A 25,384-nucleotide genomic window follows, 5' to 3' on the forward strand; every position below is an offset into this window, starting at 1 on the left:
TAAGCATCTAAGGGCTGTGAAGCGTCCACTATCAGTTTAGGTATGGACCAGTTATATAAATCATTACTAAGCCTGAACAACGGTAAGACTAGAATACTCTAGCCATTACTTTCTTGCATTTACTCCTAAGGAACAGTTTCTTCTTCATTTCCTTGAGCATCTATTTCTCAAGTGGAGATTCTGGTTGCCTTATCTGAACTGATTTAATCATTGGAGGTGACTTCTCATCCTCAAAGGCGGTCCACTTTCATCATTATTTTAGTCTTAAAAACCAGGTCCGGATTAGAAACGAATCGGGGAGTTAAGGAACACATTTTCACCCCAACAATAGGAGTTATTGAGGGCCTTGAGGCAAGTCATGGTCAAATATAGAGTGATGAAACACGCAATAATCTAGACACCAGATTTGCTAACGGGCCTGTTTGGTTACATGAATCCAGAGATTTGTAATCTTTAGATTCATGAATCTGAGAATTATACCCGTTTGGTTGTAAAAATCTCCAGATTCATGAATTCTATAGATTCACCTTTTTACACTAAAAACGTGAATCTGTAGATTTATGGGTAAGGGGTGAAATCCAAGAGATTTAAAAAAACTATACATTTGCACATTCATAAAAATCACGTCGATCAAATAATTTTTTAGGATGAATCCACAAATTTCATTCCACAACCAAACACTTAATTTTATAAATGATGACTCCATAGATTTGAAGTCTATAGATTTGAAATCTCTAGATATTTGAAATCTCCAGACTCAAGTAATCAAACAGCCCCTAAAAGAAGTTCCTTATCCTTGTAATTGAATTCAAAGATGACTCGAAGCAAGTCGGATAGCATGGAGCTTCATAACATCAATGCAAGTAAGTTATCTGAACATTTTACCTTTGCATAATCTCTATAAAGTTTTTAACCTCAGGCCATCAACTTGGAACTCTCATTTTGATTCTTAAGTAAACTAACTGTTTGATCTTCTCTAAGATGTATTACGAACACCCCAATTTGGAATACCACCCTGCACTGAAACAACATGATTTGCTGTTGAGAGCTTGGCCTCAACAACAAAAACAAAACTAAAATAAGAGAACTTCTCTCATGGACATGAGTGATTACTCCTGGACGAATCATCACTGTGAAATGGAACACTTCAGTTAAACCTCCTGAATGAAACCAACTTTACAACTTCCAAAAGACTCGTTCAAACCTGAAATATCAAGAATAATGGTTCGGTTTCAATTGGATTTCGGTTTGGTTTTGACAACCCTAATTCGCATAAATCGAGAGATTCCATTCCAAAGTCGCAGCTTTTCTTCTTCTTCTCAGTTCTCATCGTCTCTCTTCCTCTGCATTGCAAGCCATGGATCGACTTCAGTTGCTTTTGGTAGGGTTAACAGTGTTTCTCTTCTGTTCGGACCTCTTAAACCTCTTAACTCTATCACCACCACCACCGAAGAATTCCCATCACCATCCTCCGCAACAACCAGTTGTTCGACCAAATTCTTCTTTCCCGACACAGGTAAGACAAAATCCTAAATTTTTCTTTTTTCTCATCATGATTTCTAGGGAAACTCACTTTTGCACCGTTTTTCAGATAACAGGCGTTGCTGAAGATATCGGTTATGGCAATATAGTCGACATCATTTACTGTTCCTCCCGTTCTCATGAGTATTTCCCCTTTACTTGCCTTGTTTTCCTCTAAATTTTTTCTTATTTTCCAACGGTTGGTATTGCAAATTGCATAGCGTTTGAGCTTAATATGTTCTTTTAGTTATGGATTATGAAGAGATTTCAATGCGTTGACTTTAAATCAGTTATCTTTCATTCTAGTTATGAATGATCTTAGTGTTTGGATCATTCTCACAGAATTAAGGCATTTCTAATCATGATCCCAAAAGGTGACCGAAAATTGTGGAAAGAGAGTTTAGTGGAAGAACACAGCTGGGGACATTAGCAAGGCCAACACCTATTTTCTGGTTTTACTCTCCGATGCTTCTGGGTTTAGAAATCCTTATTTTGAATTATATTCCCATTAATTATTATATTGTTCTTTTTCTTAAGCAGTAATTCCATATGTTCAATCCATTGAACAAAAGGATGGCAGTTTACCCCCTTCCTCCATTCTGAAACTCTATGATCTGTGACAAGAAGTTAACAGTGCAAACAAAAAGGTTGCAGAAGTCAAATTTTGTGGGTTATACAGTGTAAAATTAAAGCTGGAAACAATATCATTTCTTATGTACTGCAACATTTCTTTCATTCTTGTAATAATTTCATTCCTTTGTACCTGAATATTTAATTCATGTGTCCAAAAACTTTTGTGGAGGATGATTCTAGAAGGAATTAGGGTTTGGATGAAGGGTTTAAGAGTCATGAAGAGGGTTAGGGTTTCTAATGTTTGGTGAAGAAGGTGAAGTGAAGGGTTTGAGTGAAGGGAAGGGCGCGCGATTAGGATCGAAGGTGATTCAAACTAGGACTCTCATTCTTACAAGGACTTCAATATAACTAATCCTTGGATGAATCAAATTAGAAAACATGAGTAGGGCTGGTCTCCTTGTAGAAATTGGACTGCAACTGCAGGAATTCCTCTTTGATTAAGACTCCTAGCCTTACCGGGACTTTTCGTAACTTATCCAAAACTAACCCAAATTCAAAAACAAAGGTAGAGTTGGAATCCTTCCAATATATTGGATTCAACAAACCCTAATTTAACTCAACTTAGACAAGAAAAATCACCAAATTGCCCCCATTCATCCACAATCTCCTATAGGGCCGTGGGGTGTTGGGCTACCACCCTTGGCTCTGTTCTGGTCCTTAGTGTGGCCCTGAATCTGGTTCACATAAAATTCAATGTAGATCACAGCTGGAAGCAGAATCATTCCGAATGCACTGCAATATTTCTTTCATACACTTGAAATTTCAGTCCCATGCACCTGTGTCTGAATTTTTTTCTTCTTCTGGGTTTCATTTTTTCATTTCTCTCTGTGAGAGTGAGTAAGATACTGTAATATGGTTATATGTATTCCAAGATTTCTTGTGATTTATCAGGGGAAGGAAATGGATTGAGTGATATGTTAAATTTTCTCATTGCCTTTGACAGGTCAACTATGATGACAATGAATAAGATGCTGGACACTTCCTTTCCTGGTATTGAATTTTTTCTTACAAATCATCCTGCAAAGCTTCCAAAACGGCTACTTAGCAAAGTGGTATCAATTATCCAAATAGGAGTTCTTGGAATATTAATGGCTGGAGATAAAATATTCCCTGAGCTGGGGTACATGACACTACCTCCTTGGTATTTCTCCTTGCGCACGAATAAATTTGGAACCATTGCATCAACTTGGCTTTTTGGCTATGTTGTGCAACCCTTCTTGCAGAGCTCTGGGGCTTTTGAAGTTTGTTGCAATGGTAAATTGGTAAGATCCTTTCATTTCATTATGTAAACTGCTGTTCTATGCTACCCAAAGTTTTTCAAACTTGTAGCCTACTGGCTAAAGATGGTGTGAACCAGCCTATGTTCACTGCATATGATCTAGACTTTGCAGCTTTTCAAGGAGTAGATTCTTGTTGTAACCAAATGGTAAATTTAGAAGTTGAGACCTTACTCTTTTGCACTTCTAGGGGGAAAAAAAAAAGAAAAAGAGAGGAAATTTTTAATGAGTTCTAGATTTTTCCATTTACATAAAAAATTTCATTAATTAACTTTCAGTTTTTTGAAAGCCCTCCTTACTTCATTAATTAACTTTCAGTTTTTTGATTCACCATTTACTAACCCACCAATGTGGATGTTGTAGGTTTTCTCAAAACTGAAGGAGAAGAGGTTCCCCAGTGAATTTGAGTTGAAAGAGCTTGTCAGCCAGAAGCTGCTGTGTTATGTGCAGCAAGATTTCAAGTGGTAAAATCTTATATTCGAGGGTAAATTTTTTTATATGGACGAGTTCATCAATTCCATGAATAAAATTTAAAGGACACGTTTACTGGCGTCAGACTTCCTTTGTCATGTTCTCTAAATTTATGGAAAAAAAAAAAGAAAAGTAATCTTGTTCTTGTTGTGGGTCCTCCTTATAATGAGGACACCCTAACAAATTCGGTGCCTTTCTCTCGCAGCCTCTTTTGTTGACAAAGAGGGGAGAAACTGATGACAAAAGAGAGGTTTTTCTCTCTACTTGGCTCCTTATTAATTGACAAAGTCAAAAACAATTAATAAGAGATATTGTTTTTCTCTCTTAATTGCCCACTCCCTATCTATAAATAGGTAGAGGGGTTTGATTGAGGAATGGGCAAGGGAACGAGAGAGTTCATCAAGTATAGGGTTTTATGGTTGAGTGATGTGTTTTCGGTGTTGGAGTGGTGATTTGAAAACTCTTCAAGAGTTGAAAGTGTGAGTTGAAAGAAAGTGTATAAAGGTATCTAATTTTGAATACAGATTTGAGTTTGATTATAAATTCAGTATTGTATAAATGTTGTGTATTTTTACTCTCTCATAGTGAAAATTTTTGTTACGCCCATAGATGTAGACAAAACCGAACAACGTATATTTTTGTATCTGTGTTCCTATTGTGATCATGTTATCTTCCATGTGGACTCCACACAAGCACTATTCACAAATACCTTCTTTTGTGTACTTTTTCTTCGTCGATCTTTTACACAGGTGGAAAAAGAGTGGAAAAAGAGTGAACCGTCTATTGGTATTTTTCCCCCAACAATTCTGCATCTCTAGTCCTTTCAGTTGTAGTCTCGGGCTGCAATTATGATGATATATTGATCTGCAAATTTTCTTGCCTTAACATTAGAACATAAAATGTTCATCTAATGTACAAGCGCTCGTACTAGAGTGAAATAATACTACTTACAGAGACCACCAACAGAAAATGCTTCATTGTCCAATGGAATTGGAAGAGCATTTTGTGAAGAACAGCCAAAATCAATCATGGTAACTTTAGTTTCATCGTGGGAAAAGTAGGGTGATATTTGTAATTGATTTTTCTCATTAGTAGTAGATGTAATTGATCACAGACACAAGAGGTTTATATGTAATTTGTCCAAAAAAAAATGCCTCTCTTGGACATAAGTGACTAATCCTGTAACAACCATCACTGTAAATAAAACACTTCAGTCAAACCTCCTGAATGAAACCATCACTGTAAATGAAACACTTCAGTCAAACCTCCTGAATGAAATAAGATGACACTTTACACAAGAAATGAAATACTTTTACTTGAAGCTGGCCTTCAATTTAACAACATCATTCTTATAATTTACAAGTCAGTAGAAAATGAGATTTGACTCTGCAGTTTCTGTAGTCCTTTAAATATCCCTGCTTCATCAACAATATCATGAAACATAATGTATAAAACCTTCTTGCGCAAAAAACATAATGTACAGAACCCCGTAGTTACTAAATATTTAAGCATGTTTTCTGGGCTGGTTATAACACTAACATTTTTCTTCCATTGTACACTTATATAACATCAATCAGTTAACAGCATATCACACTATTTAAGGCATCACACCTGTTGGTATTTTCCTTGGTCAGGATTTGCGAGAGCTTGAATCTTCCACTCAAAATGGGTTCCACTGGAAATGAAGAAAGCGATCAAAATATTTCAGTGCAATGCCAGCCCCTATCATATCTTCCACCATTTCCGTGCTTCCATTGTCTTGACCAGTTCATTTGCCATATCTGCAAAGTTCTCAGCCCCATCTTGTAGCTCTTGAGTACGCATGCCTAGCCTCTGGTACAATTAACAAGGGAAAACAATTTTTAGATTCAGGGATTGCTAATTCATCCAATGAAATTCATTGCAATGTATATAGGATCTGGTGCAGAAAGAGATGGACTAATCATGATAATGAGACTCTCAACAACTATGTTGATCATCTTAACTATCAGAGCATATGACTTCAAAAATTCACCCCGAACCGGAGAGGTAACAACCCGAGTAGAGAGTACTCTGCTCTTACTGAAGTTTCCCCAACAAGAGAAAGCCCTGGCATAAAAGCTAGACTTTCTCTGAAGTTTTCACACAAAAATTGTTGTCAAGAATACTGAAAAACAGTACATTCTGGCTTCCTCGCAAGAACCACTACATGGTGTCCTCTGGATATGCTACACTGTTAATATGACCAATTATGCAGTAGATTCCGCTGGGGGGGGGGGTTGGGTGGCCATTTGAATGTAGCAATTAATAATGAGAATAGATTACAGACCTAACATACTTCAAGAAATGCAGGGCATTTGGATATGATAAAAAGTCACAAGATGTAAATGAAAACCAATGAGACAGTTGATCAAAACTAGTATCAATTTAAAAATGTGATGCCAGAGCTCTTTGGGTTTTCCCTTCCATGATTTGAATTTCCCCACCCATTTCCTCTTAGTTATTCCCACGTCTTAGGTACTGAAGAGTTTGTGTTTAAGTTCCCTCTTACTGTGGACATAGAATCTTCAGATGTCTATCAGATAGTAAAAATATGATATTATTTCAAAGAAACTGCCATTTTTTGTGAAGAACCATGAGAAATGTCAAAGTCTCAAGCACTTGCAAGTTGCAAGTTCCACAACCGAGAACCACAGAAATCCAAAAAAATAGGCAGAAGGACAAACAACCTCAAGTTTTTCCTGACGTTGAGCAAGCCTGTCTCTTGCTTGAGCAGCTACCGCAGCAACATCCTGGATTAGTTTAACAAGTCAGCAAGCATGACCCCTAAAAACTTTGGACACACATAAGTTTGGATTAAAGTGGATGCAATTCATTTTATTTGGACATACCCCTCCATGCCTGTACTTGGCAATGATTTCTTCTGCGGTTCTAACTCTTGGCGTCTGATCATCAGTTCCCCCTTCAAACAATTTTTGTCTGTCTTTTCCCTCATCTGCAGTGTCAAATGAATAGATATTTCCATACAGAAGATGCTTTTAAAATGACAAAAGTACTCCAGAAAAAGTGCCTATTATACCTCTATGATTCCTGCCATAATGAGATGAAGTAGATGCAACAGGTTTGGGCTCATCAATTTCAATGTCATCTACACCATGAGATCAATAGGAGGTGAGAAATAGATGATTAAGGAAATTTGGGGGAAGAGGAAGAGAAATAGATGATTAGGGGTGGATTTAGGGGGTGAAGGATGGAGGAAGGAGATACCTATGTCAAGCTCCACAACTTCTTGATCATTTGTAAGGTCTGTCGATGGGTCTGAGAAGGGAACCCTTGAAAAATTGTTCTCTAAATTTACAATAATTTGAGATTTGGACATGCTTTTGGTAAGGGTCTCTGCATGCCCCAATTTCCCCTCTTTGAAGCCCTTAACGATACCACTGAAGAGACGAGGAGCAGTATGCTGCAGCAACAGGAGTTAGCGTAGCACAAATTCCCCAAAAAAATAATATTTTATCATGAAAACTATTTATTAGAAAACCACTGAAATCCTTCAGAAGCCTAAGTTCTCCAGTTTTCAGGTTTCATTACAAAATCCACCATACAGCAAGGATCAAAGATCCAAGTTTCAGGCTGGTTTTGACCAGCCAGAAGCCAAGATATGGCTGAGACGGTTCAAAACCAGGGATTTATTGTGTGTGTGTGTTGGGGGGGGGGGGGTAAAACTCAACATGTGATGGGCTTGTCAAAGTGGTGGAAACAACCAAAATGAGTTGAAACTACTGAAATCTGGATTGGTTGAAGTTGGTTCAAAGTGGTCATAACTTGATATATATAGTTTGAAACCATCATAATTTCTGAAATATTGTCAAAAATTGTTGAAACCTATCCAAACCAGGGACTTTCATTATCAATCCATGGTTTTGTCTTGGATTTTGGGAAACCAAGATTCAAATAAAATTTCAAGCCCATCTTGGTCGAAACTCGAAGCATGCATAGAGTATAACATCTTTCGGAAAGTGTTAAATGATGTAAAATGACTATCAAAAGCTGGAACCAACCCAAACATCACTCGAGGATAACAGGTGCATTGATTAGCTGGTCCACCCAGTGGTAATGAAAGTTGACTTCCATAGCTATCCTGTTGTTAAGAAGAATATTGATGCAAATTGGGCCTTCTGGTCAGTCTCTAACCAGTTGATATACAGATCAACCCTGGATATATATGACAACTCCTCGCCCACCTCTGGTTATGCACTTCTCAACAAAATGTGCATTTATTCAGACCACCAAACTTTTTTTTTTGTGTGTGTGTGTGTGTGGGTGGGTGGGGGGGGGGGGGGGGGGAGTTTTCTTTGTATGCTTGGGTGGTGATTCTTGGCCTCTTCCAAGTTCCAACAACCTGTCCAGTCTATTCCCCACCAACCAGTACTTGAATTTTATTGACCATTTGGAAAAAACATAAAGACACCAGAACAAGCATAAAGATTTTGAGATAAACATAGAAGTATCCATATTCAAAATTGTTTCAAGGCCGCTGTCAATCGACAACAATATTTTCTGAATCATTTGAGACAAATATAATATGTTTAGAAATTCCATCACATTCATCAGAAAATCAACAAAGCCAACCTACAAGAAACCAGAGAGATGAAAATATTCTTAGGCACCTGTTTTCTGCTCTGGCCCGAGGAGAAGTTAATGGCAGCATCAGCAGCAGCTGCAAGAACCTTATCATGAAGACAAGGCAAAGACTCCGGAATCCTGAGAGAGTTCTTTTAGCACTCTGAATTTCATTCATTTCAGTCATGAAATCAAGACTAGAAAAATAAACATACCTGAATTCATTTTCAAAGGCAAATAAAGAGATGAATGCCAATTCATACCCATTTGCCTGTAATATACTCAGTATCAGAAAAATTAAAATTAGAAAATAGGATCATACAAGCTCAAACATAAACCTGATCACACCTATCAGGGATCTTTGTGAGCATGATACACGATTAGGATGATAACTATAAGATTCATGCCAGCAAATATATACTCGTTCTTAGAAAAGTACAACACACTAGAAGAAGAAACATGGGCAAATACCAAATTTTCAAGTAGATTGAGGCAATTTTACATATTAACCTGAATATTATATAGAATGAGCAATGCAGATGAATTAGCTCCTACTATCTTTGTGAGAAACTTTTCAAGTGGTATACAAATAAATGCTTGGTCATGGGTTTTCTCATCAACTCCATTGAAGCAAGCATAACAGAAAGTTATCTCCTCCTTCCTAATGCAACAACTATTTGGAAAGTCGTTAACATACATACTCAAGAGTAGGCAATGATGCACAGTACTGTGAAATTAGACAAAAGATCAATCAGTTGAGCAGAAAGACCTTACTCTTTCTCAATACTATAACACTCTTCGGGGATATTACCAAACTAAAAAGATTTCTATGGGAAGTTTTCACCGAAGAATGCTGAAGATGCTATTGCCTATCAACAATGGGAAGATAAACAGAGAGTTTATGATTTTTTGGCAAGACTAAATATACAATTTGATCAAATTTGTGCACAAATCCTTTCTAGAGAGCCTTTCCCTTCTCTGGCTCAAGCCAATGCAATGATAGATACAGAGGACAGTCGAAGGACAGCTATGGTACACACTCAGACATCTAATAAATTTGCATTAGTGATTGGTTCTGGTGATTTTTGCCCTCCAGTGAAGTGCAAGTATTGTGAAAAAGAGCGTCATACAAAGGACAAGTGTTGGAAGTTGCATGAACGTCCAACAAATTCCCATGGAGGAGGTAGGAATGTGAATAGGGCAGTCAATCAAGCATCTGCAAATCAAGCCACTTCTGACACTCTGAGTACTCCAGCACCTCTTTCCTTAGATGAGCTCCAACATCTTTGCCAATTGATGTATAGACTTGACTTATCTCCTCTAGTACCAACATCTAGTGAGTGTAGCTTCTGCCATTGTTTCCTCCGCTAATCCACAATTCCCTATAGATATTTTTTGTTGTCACAATGTCAATTTGACTTATCCGTCCTGGATAATCAACTCTGGGGCAACTGACCATATGACAGGCTCATCTACTTTGTTCCATATTTATTCATCTATTCCTTTTGCTCAGGATGTTCAAATGGCTGATGGGTCTCTCTCCCCTATCTCTAGGAAGGGATCTATTTATTCGCCTTCTCTTACCCTATCTAATGTCTTGCATGTTCCTAAGTTTTCAGCTAATCTTTTATCAATTAGTAGTCTTACTCGTGATATGAACTGCAAAATAACAAATTTTCCTTCTCATTGTATGTTTCGAGACTTGCAAACAAGGCATACGATTGGCAGTGGTAAACAAAAAGGGGGGCTCTACTTGTTGGATGGGTCCCCATCAGCTCTTTCTACGGCCTGGCCTCTAGCTCCACCTCTCTTGCATTTTTTACCTTATTGCAGTGGCATCGTCGTCTTGGCCATGTTTCTTTACCCATTTTGTCCAAGTTATCTCTTGATTTGATTAAAAGATGTAGTTTAAATGATTTCTATTGTGAGACCTATATTTTGGCCAAAGAAATTAGGCATGTTTAACCTATTTCAGATCATCGTAGTAAAATTCATTTTTTAGTCATTCACTTTGATGTGTGGGGTCCTTCTTGGACCGTGTCTTTATCTGGTCATAGATGGTTTATTACCTTTATTGACTATTGGACTAGGACCACATGGGTTTACTTCACCAAAAAAGTGACGTTTTCTCATGTTCTCAAAATTTTCATAATATGGTTAGGACTTAATTTGGGGCGACAATCAAAATTCTTTGTATGGACAACATAACTGAGTACTTGGGTGGAGCATTCCCTTCCAACTTAGCAAACTATGGCATCATACGCCAGACTAGTTGCGTTAACACTCCACCTCAAAATGGGGTTGCTGAACGTAAGAATAAACATCTACTTGAGGTAGCACGTTCCCTTATGTTTACTATGCATGTGCCTCCTCGTTTTTGGGGTGACGCAGTTTTTACTGCAGCACATCTAATTAACCGAATGCCTTCTCGAGTCTTAGACCAGCGTTGTCCCCTTGAGGTTCTTTTAGGGACAACAGCCTTTACCGTGCCACCTAAGGTTTTTGAATGTGTTGCCATTGTTCGGAACCACCATGCTCATGGTAAGTTGGATACTCGCGGGTTAAAGTGCATTTTCTTGGGTTATCCAACTACACAAAAAGGGTATAAATGTTATCATCCTAGTTCTTGTTGTTTCTTCCTCTCCATGGATGTTGTGTTCCAATGTTGATTCCTCTTTTCCATATTTCTCCTGAGATTCTTGCAAATGATCCTCCTTTGGAAGATGGAGTGACCAGAAAGGAACAACTGGTAGATGATGTGCCAGGGAGACTAGACCTCTGAAGACCTATTAAAGAAAGCAACAAGTGACCCCTTCTGAACCAAGCCAGTTAAAGGCTTCCGTTCTTGGCCTTGAACAACCCATTCCTCAAAGTGAGTCTGTCTTTGACCCTTCTTTTGTTCCTACTTTGAACTTACCAATTGCATTAAGAAAGCAGCCTCGAGCTTGCACCAAACATCCTATTTCCAATTATGTTTCATATCAATCCCTATCCCCAAAATTTCAAAATTTTATTTCCTCTTTGTCCTCTACTTATATTCCTAAAACTTGGCAAGAAGCATTATCTCACTCAAACTGGAAGGAAGCTATGGATGAGGAAATGCAAGCTTTGGAAAAAGAAAAAAACAAAACATGAGACTTGGTGACTTTGCCTACAGGAAAGCGAACTATTGGATGCATATGCGTGTTCGTGATCAAGCACAAAGCATATGGTATCATTGAGAGGTACAAGGCAAGACTAGTGGCCAAAGGCTTCACTTAGACTTATATCATTGACTACTAGGAGACATTTGCCCCTGTTGCCAAGATGAATATAGTTCGTACTATTCTTTCATGTGCAATTAATAAATGATGGAGTTTACAACAGTTAGATGTGAAGAATGTTTTTTTTTTGCATGGAATTTCAAGAGGAGGTATACATGGGCGTACCACCTGGGTATTCTACAGTTGAAACTTATGGGAAAATGTGGAAGTTAAAGAAGGCTTTATATGGGTTAGAGCAATCTCCAAGAGCACGGTTTGGAAGGTTCCATAAGGCAATGATATCTAATGGCTATAAGTAGAGCAATGCAGACCACACTTTGTTCATTCAAAGATATGGTTCCCAAACTACTATACTTTTTAGTATATGTGGATGATATTGTGATCATAGGTAGTAGCAAGGATGAGATTTCAGCATTGAAGACTTTTTTGGGAACCGAATTTGAGATCAAAGACATGGGAAAACTCAGATATTTCCTAGGTTTGGAGTTGGCATATTTTGCCAGTGGTGTATTCTTTATCTCAAAGGAAATATACATTGGATCTTCTCAAGGAAACTGGGATGCTGGGATATAAGCCTACTGAGACTCCTATTGAGCCTAACCTACACTTGAAAGCAAAGGAAGGAGAACCAGTTGACAAGACAAGGTATCAAAAATTAGTGGGAAAGTTAATTTACCTATCTCACACTAAGCCTGGCATCACATTTGCAGTTAGTCTTGTTAGCCAGTATATGCATGATCCTTACTCCTCACATATGGATACAGTATATTGGATCTTGAGGTACTTGAAGGTCACTCCAGGAAAAGGGATTTTAATTTCCGCTCATGGACATTTGAAGATTGAGGCATATACAAATGCAAACTGGGCAGGATGTCCAGATGATAGGAGGTCTACCTCTAGGTATTGTGTGTATGTGGGAGGTAACCTTGTGACTTAGAGAAGTAAGAAACAAGTTGTGGTTGCGAGGTCTAGTGTTGAGGCTGAGTTTAGGGCGATTGCTCAAGGCATTTGTGAGGTACTATGGCTGAAAGGGTTGCTTTAGGAGGTTGGTACATATTTGGAAGTTCCTATACAGTTGTACTCAGATAGTAAGTCAGCAATCAACATAGCTCACACCCAGTATAGCATAACAGGATTAAGCATGTGGAGATTGACAAACATTTCATTAAAGAGAAAGTTAAGGCTAGGTTGGTCCATATCACATTCGTTACTTCATACGAGCAGCGGGTTGATATGCTCACAAAGAGCTTAAGCACGAAAGTATTCAATAGTATTATTGGCAAGTTAGGCATGATAAATTTCTATGCTCAACTTGAGGGGGAGTGTTGAAAGTATGGGCTGAGGTTTTTCTAATTAGAATAGGATCCATTTCCTAATAAGTCTAGAGTTAATTTCTTATTTCTATTTGTTTTGTATTTCCTTTTCCTACCTAGAGTGGGACTCAACTAGATTATAACTATAAATACCCTATTGGGGGGCCTATGAACCGAATAACTTTGAGCAATATCTCTCCAAATTACATCATGACAATATTAGACCAATGACACATCAATGAACCTACCAAGGTGGTCTATGTTAAAGTTGCCAAGGAAGAGTCAGCCGATGAGAATATGGTTCCCCAGCAAGTAGAAATCATTCAGGAGTCCATAAAAGACTGAAAAACCTCGAAGAGGTTAAGTTTGAAGTACAGAAGGTTGAAGAGACAACTGCAAAAGACCCCATGGACATGACTTTTCACTTCTAAGTTGAGGTCATGGAGAGTTTGCTGCCAGAAAGATTTTATCCTAATGCTGCCATACTTTAGTTTCTTTTTTCATTTTATTAAAATATAGTTTCTTCATTGCAATAGAATATTTTTAGATAGTTTCCAATTTCAGTTCATTACTATATTGTCTTTTAGAAGTTTCTAACCTGACGTTTGGTAGATTTAAGGAAGCTTCTACTTGGCAGTTTCTAGTTTCTAATTATCTATGTTCTAAGACCTTCTATTTTGTAAAGCTTCGGTCAGGTCATAAATAGGTCCCATCAATTGCACTGAAAAAATAATTGCTTAATGGAATTTCTAATGCTTGCCTGCAAGCATTTGGTCTGAGAACGAAATGATTTGTTTCAATAACTGAGATAGCTGAAGGGAAGAGACCATGGCTAGGATAGACTAATATCTCTAAGCCTGTTTCCATATTTTTATTTTTCTTCTTCTATATGTAAACGGAGGGGGTACTGGACAGTTCCATCTATTCAATGTGTTCATCCTTATTTTGTGGATCTTGGCTGCAATTGATCTCCTACTGGTTTCCCAGGTTAGTGGTCGAATTTTTGCATTAGTTGTCCCCCCCCCCCCCCCCCCCAAAAAAAAAAAAAAAAAAAAAAAGAAAAAGAAAAAAGGAGAGACAGAGAGAGACAGAGACCTTTAACACTGGTTCTACTGAAAAAAGAGTATTGGGATAATTTCTTCAGATAGCCTGAGATTCAGGACTCAATAAAGATAGCTGGAGAACTCAATTTAGTTGATTGCAGAAAGGAAGGTTCAGCAGTTAAGAAAATAGATCTCTGGTACAAGAAGTTTTACAGTGTCTCTGGTTGGGGTATTCAAGTTTGGTTGCTAGTGCTGATGGGTGGGTATTGGTGGTCTTGGTTTCATGTGGTGGGTACTCTGTACTTTGGATTGCTTGGGAACTTGGAGGTTCAATGGTCTTTTTATTTCCTTTAGTTTTGTCCTTCTGTTGTCTGTTGAAGCGTTTGTTTCCGTTCTTAGTATTTTCTGTTGAAGCATAGTTGCCTATCAGAAGAAATAACAAGGGATTACCAAGTACCTAATGACTGCACTAAAGCATGTTTTGCACATTTATTGTTGTATGTAGAACACAACACTAACAAAAATATCAAGGTTGAACAAGTCAGCTTATGTCAAAACAGTTGAAACAGGATCTACACAGTGGAATTGGATGAAGTCAGATAGCCATGAAGCATTAACCCAGATCAACTTTCCATAACATTTTATTTCAGAACTTTTTAGGCCAGGTCTATGCCAAAAAGTGACACAATATATTTATATTCATTTTGAAAGTTTCTTTACAAGAACTAAATCTACATAAAAAACTATATATATATATATATATATATATATCAGATATAGCAATTATGATTTTATAATATCCTTGCCGAACTCATAAAATAGCTGTTTATCAGAACCAGAAAGGCAAAAATGCAAATGTGGCCATAATCAAATGAAGAAAATTTTCAGTCAATGGACGGCTAAAAGCACAATATGACAGGTGAATATTCCCATACTATCATAGTTGGTCATGAGGGATGGAGGCTAGGTGAATATTCCTATATGTCAGGTAAGCATGCTTTTTCAAGCTAAGAAAGGATTGAACTTCATGAAGAGAAAGAATGATACCAACCAGTGTAATCTGTCCATTATCATATGAACTCATCATCTTATCCATATTTGTCTTGAAGCTCCACCTCAGAATTGACATTAAAGAGCTTCCTCCCACCACTAGTAATTCTGGGAGAGACCTGCCCAAAGACAATGATCAAAGCACATGAACTACACTGCAGATTTACCCCTCAGGCAAGTACTGAAGCTGAATAGCCTTTCATACTCATGTAAATGAACTTTACAATCAGAGCATTAACTATATCTCATACTACAAGACGAAAGGTTGATGCATTAGGTCATTACTATCATGTGACACGACATATGGGCAAATTATAGTGCAGGTAGAGGAAATTTTTTTTTTTTTTTTGGGGGGGGGGGGGGGGGCATCACAACTTTTACCTTATTTCAATATCTCCAGTCTGATAGAATAAGATCAATCCTTTCACTTTCTCATCTTTCTTGAAAGTTGTAGCCCAACAACAAGGTTTACCAAGTTTGACTTTACGAATGGACTTCTTTCTCCCCTAATATAGAAGCAAGTTACTTTAGTTGGCAAATAGAAATAATAACACATCAGAAAACTAAAATATAAAGGGCTCTCGAGAAGAGCATGGTGAGTTTTCTCTCTTGAAATGCATTTCGGTTCTACAATGTGGAGGATTGAGAATTTTGTTCATGCGACACCTGTACCTAAAAATATCCAATGGTTCAATCGAATGTTGTTTTTAAGATTCTTTCTGATTCGCAATCAGAAATCCTTGTTTGAAAGTAAATTCACAAGAAAGGCCAAAATTTAGGTGATACCAAAAAACAATTGAAATTGAGTTAAACCCTAACCCTCTCTTCTATCTCCAGTAACAAGTCCATCTTCTTCATCAGCTGAACCCCCAGTCAGACGATTTTGCTTTCCTCGTCTCCACTCCTATTGATCTCTTTCCTTTTCACCAGTCCCTCCACATGCCACACTTTCCAGGTTCTGCTACCCAGTCTGAGTCAAACAAACAAAACAAGGAGGTTTACAATGCTTGCCTCCAAAACCCACCCTCCATGAGGGGTAACAATCCCCATAATCTTCAAACCGCATTGAATCGGTTTCTGAAACTTCTTTAGTTCTCACAAACGAAACCTCATAAGTCTTACCTCTTTATTGGTGAAAATTGAATATCACCGAGTGAGGGGTTAATAAAATTACCACATCAAGCACCATGGAGCAAAAAAATCTTGTGGTAATGCTACTGCTATGTCTCTCTTACTCTCATCCCTTGGTTTTGGAAAGCAAAACCGAGAATCAAATCGATCAATCCCAACTCTGGTCCAAATGTATTCTACTTGATCAAATCGGCGGGGAACAGACTCAATCAGCAAGTATCAGTGGAACACGCTGATGGTTCAATATTCAAAAATTTTCATTTTAATCTTACTTTTCTTCCCTTATCCAGCCCAATTGCCTCTTGTGAAAAAAAGGGGTTTGTGCTTCAAGAATCGACAGCAAACCTCCACTTTACCTCTTCTCTTCCCTTTCTAGGTTTCTTCTCTATCTTCGTCAATAGAAATTAGGTTGCATTTTCATCCCTTTATTTTTCATGCAACAAACGCTTATCCAATCGCCTCTTGTGAAAAAAAGGGGTTTGTGCTTCAAGAATCGACAGCAAACCTCCACTTTCCCTCTTCTCTTCCCTTTCTAGGGTTTCTTCTCTATCTTCATCAATAGAAATTAGGTTGCATTTTGTGAATTTAGAATCTCTCAGGGTAGATAAATGTAATTCTTAAAACTTCATAAACTTAAAAAGTACTTAAAACTAATCACAACTGTTGGATATTTGGATTGACAGGTATCACAACCCAGCACCTGTGCGGAAGATATCCATGCAGGGACAAACAAAAATCCGGAGGATTGATGTGGTCACCTGACCTTTGGATTAATAAAGCAACCACTTAAATGCCTAGAATGTAAAATTTCTTGCTCCATCTCTACTTTGTCTCATCATCATGTGGATTTTCCCCCACATTTTTGGCTATCAAATCAAGGTCTGGCCTTGGTGCAACAGTAAAGGTTGCTTTATTGTGATCAACCACTAGTCATGGGTTAAAGTTTTGGAAATAGCCTCACTATGGAAGCCAGAGCTGCAAACATTTTAACCCCCCCCCCCCAAGACTGCATTGGAAGAAGCCTCATGCACCAGTTATGCCCTTTTCTATTTTTAGCCATCAAATCAATGGCGGGATGATGTGACAGTGTGACTATTATAATAGTGACAGATAGGAGACCACATGACTGGCCATCTATCATTTCAAAGTCAAATTCAGCATGTGACCCACAGGGTATTGAAACCCTAGTTATCCAAATCTTGAAGAGAACTGACGTGTTAATAGGGCAAATTTTTGTCCTGGTTATTGTGAGATGGTGCAACTTATGGTTTTTACCACATCTAAGATGAAACTTCAAAAAAATCACACAGTTAAGTGCAGTGGATAACTTACCCACAGAACTAGCGCAGAGACTAAACTAACACGTGGCAGATGGAAGCACCCATGGGAGCTTATCAAGAGATACCTTCCTAGACATGTTTTTGTGGAGAAACCACAACCAATACAAATAGGACAAATGATGTACCTGAATCACAGATTTTAACGAGTATAGTCGAACAGTGTCTTCACAACAGAGCACCACAACTGACTCCAATGATTTTTCTCCTGAATGTGTAATTTCACTGGAAGTGTGAAGTTCAACATCTTCAGGTTTTATTCCACTGCTAGTATTGGAGGATGCAGAATCAATCTGAACATTAACTTCATGGGACAGATGATGGGGATTCTTTTCATGGGAAGCTTCAGAGACTGAATTGATGCCCTCTGGAGTATAAGAAGTCCCAGAGATGTATAAATTAGTAATGCAACTTTAATACAGAAACGTCATACTATAAATTAGGATTGAGACACAAGTCTATGGAAGAAAATATTACTTGCCTATAACATACATGGAAATGGCAGTCGACTCCTTCACGTGCACAGGCGAAGAGTTAATGAAGTCACCACTCACACCATCAACAACCAAAACGTGTGTGTTCCTGGTAAGAACTAGAATCACATCTTCAGTACGATCATTTGGATTTCCAGGTTTTGAATTATTTGGGCTGTCTACTATTAGGCTTTCGGTATCCAAAAATGATTTTGTAGTCACAGAAATAACAGCTGAACTTGAGCCAGGTACACAGTTCGTAAGAAACTTAAGGAACATTGAAGACATATCTAATAAAGCAACCTGAAATGAGCACAATACACAATGGATATTTATCAAGAATTTAATCAAAATGATCAATCAACAATTCTAAAGAAGATATAAGAAAGCGACTGGGCAGATGATACCAACCCGACCACAGTCAAATCCAACAGCAAGTTCAGCTCCAGATTTTGCAAATTTCAAGGTTTGAATGGGAGAATTGATTAAGGAAAAGACAGAAGTACATTGAAGCCCCTTCTCTTGATGCATGGTGTGGACTGTGGAACAGTTTCACAAAATTGAAATTATCAAGAAATGAATAGGAGAAGTCAACAAGATGTTATTAACGAAGTGCATTAAGGCAGTAACTGTTAGTTAACAGTATTAGTTCCAAGACAGGAAGCAAAATTTATCATTTTGTATAAGTAGATATCCAGAAAGACTGGCATCTCCAACTATAAAGAAAAAGAAAAGTATACATCCATTTCACAACACCTAGAATAATCATTACAATAACCTTGTGTGAATGAAAATTGAATTCTAGATTCTTAATAATTCGAGAAACTGCCAGAGCAGAGGTTGTGTTATATTACGAGCATTACAATGGACAACTTTCGATGGACAACTTCCATGCAATACTCAAGTATGAAAAAAATCAAGCATCCACTATTTAATGTTTATATCAGTTGTCACCTAACTAGTAGAGATATCTCTAGTGATATTTCATTCATCTATTTGGTTAAAAAAATTGTGCCAGCTACCAAATAATGTAATTAAACTTTAGATTTGACACCTTCACGTTTAGTTTCGGTCACGAAAGGAAAGCCTGTCTCAACAGCGGTGGCATTGAGCTTATAGACTCGAACCTACACATGTTTGTAAAAGCAAAAAAATGACCAATCAATATAGCAGAATGTTTATGAAGAGTCAAAGAATTAGCTGTGAGAAGAACTGTTCTGACCAGACCACATTCATTTCCGACAGCCAAAGTTGAACTCAGAGAGCAGAAGTCCAATGCTGATACTGAAGCACCAGCACCAGCCACTTTAATACCCTCCACCTGCCAGTTTCAGATATGTTATTCCCATGGCACATACCACATTTTAGAATCAGTTAACCAATGATTTGATTAACACCATCACAGCGAAAAAGAGGCACGCCTTTATCAAATTGTGAGATAATCATATAAATTGGTTGTAATGAAGCTCTACCTCGCCATATAAAACGTGTATAGGTGATAGGACTGGATATGTAGCATCCCATATTCGAACAGATCCATCTTGATAACCAGCTACATATATTTTCTCAACCCCATTGACTTCAGAAAGGGACAACTGGCTGGGAACACCACCAGTCAAAGCCCATTTATTACACGAAGTCAAGGAAGATTTCACTTCAGACTTCATAGCTGAAACCATCTACTCAAAGATACAGAACACAAGTCAATGAATGGTGGTGAATTTATATGAAATCTTGTCATTTCTTGCATGTAACAAAATGCAATACCTCAGAGAGAACCTTTGATGAGTTTGTGCTCCCAGGTATGGAACTGAGTTTTGCCACGGTCATCCGTGGATCTATGGTAGGTATTACCAAAGGAAATTCCATGGAGGGAATATTAGGCCTTTTCTCTTTCTGAGATGTCAACCCAGATAAGCAAGAATCATCATATACATGCAACTGTCCAGGGTTTGTTAACATAAATAAGGCAGCTGTGTAGTTGTTTTCTGTTGCCCCAGCATGTGGTATTAAAATCATATCTGCAAAAGAGCCATTAAGCAAAAGGTCCACACGATTGACACATTTAAAAGTCTCTATCCCAGAAGACGAGTCAAGATTCAGGACCTGTAACAGAGGGGAAAGAAAGAAACATGAATTACTAAATTCACAAAGACTGGCAAACAAATGGTGGTTCATTCTTTCCTATCTCAGTCCCTAAAAAGAGAAGTCATGCAAGAGATTGTTTGTACAATTCCTTAGGAACATGAACACAACAGTGCAGTAATTGATAACAAATCATAATCAACTTGAGGGTACGAAAGAGGGAATCATATGGCAGAACTTGCTAAAAAAAAGTAGGAACATCTTCACATATCACTGAGTAAAAGCAAGTCAATCCTAACATGTATTTCTTTCTCAACCATGCTTCATTTTTTGTTATATAACATGGTTCAAACCAACGAGTAGTAACTGCTAAGAAATAGCAGCATGATTTGGTGGTCGGTGCATGATGCCTAATCCAGGAGAGCTCAATTTGTGAGCATGCACGTATGCAGGAATTTGTTTTGAATTGTAAGAAGTTAATTACATGAACCACATTGACAATTAGGAAGTCTGGAAAATAAAAGTGCTAACTGCAAGTATTTAACCATGTAGGGAAGGATGGTTATGGAACCACTTATACGCTGTAATTCGAATTACTTGCCTAAAAAATGAATATCATGCCTAATAACTTTCTTTTGAATTGAAAATGAAGAACTAGATACCTCAAGTGTGAAAATGGCACGCCACTAAGTATTCCATGGCAGGGGGTGGAGGCAACTATTAAAGTAATGCTTCAGGGAGCATGAATAAGAAATCAAACCACTTCTTTTTTTTTAAATGGAAGGAAGAGTGGAGACATACTTTCTGCCTTCAAAGTCAAAAAAATAACACACACAGAGGCATATTGTTACTACTTCGCACCTTCTATTTCATACTGACAATGAAGGTATGCAGAATCATTCAACAATAATGTGCTACTTTAAATTCAAATGTCAGGCATCCTTTGAAATGATTACTTTAATCTACAAATTTAAGATGATATCTAAAAGGTGCCTGAAACTTAAACTATTTCCTTGAGTAATAATGTCTAATAGAAAGGATTAACATAGAAGAAATAAATGGCTCATCAGCATGAGCAAACCACAAGTTGATTCCAGCGACAAAGAATGAAAAAGTAAACCTTAAATCCGAACATTCAACAGCTAAATTAGGAGACAAGGAAAAGAGGAGCACCGTCAGGACTTCTTCAGATCCTATTTCATCACCACCATAGATAAAAAGCTGCCCTCCATGATGATCATGCGAACTATTTGCAGACCAGTGTAAGACAATGACAGGGATTCTTCTCTTGGCAGAGGATAGTTGCAGCTTGACAACATTATTAGGTGATGCTCCAGGTTGCATGTCTTTGTTGGAAGTATTTGATGTATTCCATAACATTATGTCTCCATCTACATATCCCACGGCAAGAATGGATCCATCGGAAGATGCCCAACAGAGAGAGCTTATTTCTTTCTGTTCTTCTTCATTGCTAGATGCATCATCTGGAGGTTCATTGCTCCCTCTGTTCAGAGAATCTTTCAGCTGGAGATCCTTGTTGCCTTTAACAAGAACAACCCGATCCTCAGAAACATCCCAGAGAATAATCAAACCATTATCATATGCAATCAGTACCCTGCATATGGGCAATAATTCTTAGAAATCCAATAGGATAACATAGTATTTTGATAAGCTGTGGATTGCAATCATCATTCATGTCCTAGTCTGTCATGACAACACATATTATGCAATGTGATAAAGGATGTTCAAGGGCAATGAATCCAAAGGTGTCAAGCAATACATAATTTCCAAACAAAAGGGAAATCCGCAGCTAGTAACCATTTTCCTCAATTTAATTAAATAAAAATTCATGAATGTCAGAACTTTGTGACCAGATTGATGTAGCTAATAGGAGACAAAAGAAGTTAGAAGAGATGACAAAAGACGGAGAAGGAGAGGAGAAGTTGAAGGTTGTAAAGAGAGGAGCCTGTGATCTGGAATTCACTAAACCAGATGGCAGGTTTTCATTTTTCATTAAAATTCAGTCTCCAGAAAGAGCAAGTATGCTCCAGAAGAACCACAAAGATAATACAAATAATAAAATGATAAAATGCCCAAACTGTTCTACCCGGTCTTTGGTAAATTCCCTCAAGCTGGAGCATACACATCACTCATGCTCAGCTTGTTATGATAACTAGTATGCAGAAAAAAAAAGGGAGTAAATAAGTAAATATACTGTTGAAAGAGTTGTGGAAATCTTGACTTGTGTCTAAAGGACATAGTAGGAGCTTTGTTTATACTAATAACTTTCCAAATATAGGACAATCAAATCTTCCCAGTGTGGGAATATTACAAGGAAATATAAAAGATCCAAACAAAGATTCTACCAAATCTCCAACAAATTTGCCTTCCATAATAAAGTAAATCTACCACTACATCTGCCTTACAACACTCCCCCTCAAGTTGGAGCATAGATATTTATCATGCCCAACTTGCCAATGAGATTACTAAAACTTCTGGTCCTCAAGCTCTTTGTAAGAAAATCAACCCATTGATTGTCAAAGATAACAAGAGTGATCTGAATCAGTCCAGCCTCAATTTTACCTTAATGAAGTGCATGTCAATCTCCACATACTTGGCCCTGTCATGATGTCCAGATTATGAGCTATGTTGATTGTTGACTTGCTGTCTAAATACAGCTGTATAGGTGCCTATAAATCTGTCCCAAGCAAGGAAGAAAATTCGACTTAAAAAGGAATTTCGACCTTGCAAAAGGCCGAAATTTCGACGTTTCGGTCGAAATTTCAACGTCGAAATTTCGATCGAAACTGGACACTTTTTCTGAAAATTGGAACTTCAATTTCGGGCCTCATATGGACTCAAAATGATTTGGATTCTTGTATACTGCCTATTTCAAGCATAATAAACACAATGGAACTAGTATTTTGTAAAAAACAAAACTATTGAAAATTTATCATTCAAGTATACTAACAAATGACTGGTTCTGACAAGTGCAAACTGTATTGCATACATGCATAGAATCAACAACATACATGAATTGTTTGGTAGAATGGTTACATATACAACAAGTCAACAAAATAAAATGACCGACTAGATCAAGTGATGGTGTCTCAAATATATTAAGCTAAAGCCTATATATCATATATACATAAAATAAAAATACATAATTTTAGAAAATAATTATTAAAATGAAAAAATGGTAGCAAATAATAAAAAGATAAGTTTAACAAAACACAATTATAGATCATAGTCCTAGGCTAAACGTGTATTAATTTCAAGGCAATACAAGATCATTTAAGGCATGAACAAAACAAAAATAAAAAAAGGGGAAGTTTGGAACTGTTGGGTGTGGCTCATGCTTCATATTCTATTGTTGCTAGAGTTTCCTTTGTAGCTGTTGTGGCTTAGGAGGTGTTTGGAGGCAAAAAATGAGCAAAAATGGTGTTTGAAGGCAAAGGAGTTGTGAAAATTAGGTGAAAATGGGATAGAAATCAACAAAAGCTAAGGAAAAACAAGTTGGAATGCTGATATATCGAAATTTCGGTCGATACGAAACGATATGGATACATTTCGTGCCTACTACTACATTTCGTTTCGATTTGGATTTTTGCAGGCATTTCGGTCGAAATTTCGACCATTTCGATCGAATTTTCTTCCATGGTCCCAAGCTCCTGAAGTAGCCACTTCAACCACAGTACTTCACAAATACCTTAAGCTAATGCCCTAAATTCTGCTTTTGCATTGGATCCCGTAACTACTGCTTGCTTATTGCTCCTCCACGTCACCAAGTTGCATCCTACATATGCATAGTTGCCAAAGTTAGACCTTTTGTCATCAAGACATCCTGCTTAGTCCACATCTGTGCATGCCTCAACTCTAAGGTGACCATGAACTGAAATTAAAATGCCTTACCCTGGAGTAGCCTTCAAATATCTTAAGATACAGTATACTACATCCACATGTGAGGAATAATGATTAAGCATATACTGACTAACAAGACTAACTACAAATGTGATAACTAGTCTATCGTGTGACAAATAGATCAACTTCCCAACCAACTTTTGATAACTTGTCTTATCAACTGGCTCTCCCTCTTTAGCCTCCAAGTGTAGATTAGGCTCGACAGGAGTCTCAATTGGCTTATAACCTAACATCCCAGTTTCCTCTAGTATTGCCTCTGAGAGAGAGACACCACTAGCCAAATATGCCAACTCCAGTCCAAGGAGATATCTAAGTTTCCCCATATTTTTTTAATCTCAAATTCAGTCCCCAAAATGGTCTTCAAGTCTGAAATTTCATCCTCATTGTTCCCAGTGATCACAATTCATCCACATACACTAGAAGTACAATAGTGTAGGAACCATCTCTCTTAATGACCAAGCTATAGTTTGCATTACTCTGCTTGTAGCCATTAGAGATCATGGCTTTGTGGAACCTCCCAAACGATGCTCTCCAAGATTGCTTCAACCCATATAATGCCCTCTTCAACTTAGACACTTTCCCACGAGTCTCAGTAGTAGAATACCCAGGTGGAACATCCATATACCCCTCCTCTTGAAGTTCTCCATGTAGGAAAGCATTCTTCATATTTAACTGTTGTAGGCCCCACCCTTTATTCACTGCACATGAAAGAATAGCCCAAACTGTGTTTATCTTGGGAACAAGGGCAAATGTCTTCCAGTAGTCAATCCCATAAGTCTGAGTGAACCCCTTGGCCACCAATCTTGCCTTTACCTCTCCACAATCCCATCTTTCTTGTGTTTGATAACAAACACCCATTTGCATCTAACATTCCACTTTTCTAAAGGCAAAGTCACCAATTCCCACATTTTGTTTTTCTCCAGAGTTTGCATTTTCTCATCTATTGCTTCCTTCCAGTTTGAGTGAGATAATGCTTCTTGCCAAGTGTTAGAAATATTAGTAGAGGAAAAAAGATGAAACAAAACTTTGAAACTCTCGGGATAGGGACTGATATGAAATATAATTGAAAATCAGATGTTTGGTACAAGTCTGTGGTTGCTTTCTTAATGCAATTGGTAAATCCAAAGTAGGGTAAAAAGAAGGGTCAAATATAAGTGAAGCTTCCAACTAGCTCGGCACAAAAGGGGGTTCTCGTGGCTTTCTTTGATAAGTCTTTAGAAGCCTTTGCTCCCCCTGCACATCATCCACCAATTGTTCTTGTCCG

General features: G+C 37.7%; 2 protein-coding genes across 2 annotated transcripts in view; one reads left to right on the forward strand and one right to left on the reverse strand.

Annotated features, from left to right (window-relative positions):
- Nucleotides 1–935: 935 nt before the first annotated feature.
- On the forward strand, nucleotides 936–4,644 carry LOC149008278 (selT-like protein). The gene is made up of 4 exons (XM_089167504.1): nucleotides 936–1,516; nucleotides 1,592–1,665; nucleotides 3,098–3,416; nucleotides 3,795–4,644. Exons 1-4 carry the CDS (start codon nucleotides 1,358–1,360, stop codon nucleotides 3,897–3,899), a joined length of 657 nt encoding a protein of 218 aa, XP_089023630.1. The 5' UTR covers nucleotides 936–1,357; the 3' UTR covers nucleotides 3,900–4,644.
- Nucleotides 4,645–4,980: 336 nt separating this feature from the next.
- The window catches only part of LOC149008279 (transducin family protein / WD-40 repeat family protein), a 69,662-nt gene continuing 49,258 nt past the window's right edge, over nucleotides 4,981–25,384 (reverse strand). The window contains exons 8-24 of the mRNA XM_089167503.1: nucleotides 21,373–21,814; nucleotides 19,882–20,220; nucleotides 19,587–19,793; nucleotides 19,337–19,435; nucleotides 19,169–19,241; nucleotides 18,526–18,653; nucleotides 18,123–18,417; nucleotides 17,770–18,008; nucleotides 15,555–15,679; nucleotides 15,175–15,292; nucleotides 8,720–8,775; nucleotides 8,552–8,645; nucleotides 7,149–7,344; nucleotides 6,961–7,029; nucleotides 6,773–6,876; nucleotides 6,611–6,673; nucleotides 4,981–5,735 (exon numbers count right to left, since the gene is read on the reverse strand). Of these exons, the coding sequence (XP_089023629.1) occupies nucleotides 5,628–5,735; nucleotides 6,611–6,673; nucleotides 6,773–6,876; nucleotides 6,961–7,029; nucleotides 7,149–7,344; nucleotides 8,552–8,645; nucleotides 8,720–8,775; nucleotides 15,175–15,292; nucleotides 15,555–15,679; nucleotides 17,770–18,008; nucleotides 18,123–18,417; nucleotides 18,526–18,653; nucleotides 19,169–19,241; nucleotides 19,337–19,435; nucleotides 19,587–19,793; nucleotides 19,882–20,220; nucleotides 21,373–21,814 (2,755 nt within the window). The 3' untranslated portion in view covers nucleotides 4,981–5,627. The remainder of the gene's footprint in view (nucleotides 5,736–6,610; nucleotides 6,674–6,772; nucleotides 6,877–6,960; nucleotides 7,030–7,148; nucleotides 7,345–8,551; nucleotides 8,646–8,719; nucleotides 8,776–15,174; nucleotides 15,293–15,554; nucleotides 15,680–17,769; nucleotides 18,009–18,122; nucleotides 18,418–18,525; nucleotides 18,654–19,168; nucleotides 19,242–19,336; nucleotides 19,436–19,586; nucleotides 19,794–19,881; nucleotides 20,221–21,372; nucleotides 21,815–25,384) is intronic.

The sequence above is a fragment of the Hakea prostrata genome, chromosome 8, assembly GCF_041222555.1.
Source record: "Hakea prostrata isolate BN-2017 chromosome 8, UWA_Hpros_2, whole genome shotgun sequence".
Lineage (NCBI taxonomy): Eukaryota > Viridiplantae > Streptophyta > Magnoliopsida > Proteales > Proteaceae > Hakea > Hakea prostrata.

What these genes read in the sequence shown, in the direction of transcription:
- LOC149008278 (XM_089167504.1), top strand. Translation starts at nt 1,358, where the DNA reads ATGGATCGACTTCAGTTGCTTTTGGTAGGGTTAACAGTGTTTCTCTTC. An exon ending in ATTCTTCTTTCCCGACACAG is followed by an intron (nt 1,517 to 1,591) that starts GTAAGACAAAAT and finishes ACCGTTTTTCAG; the next exon opens with ATAACAGGCGTTGCTGAAGA. An exon ending in TGTTCCTCCCGTTCTCATGA is followed by an intron (nt 1,666 to 3,097) that starts GTATTTCCCCTT and finishes TGCCTTTGACAG; the next exon opens with GTCAACTATGATGACAATGA.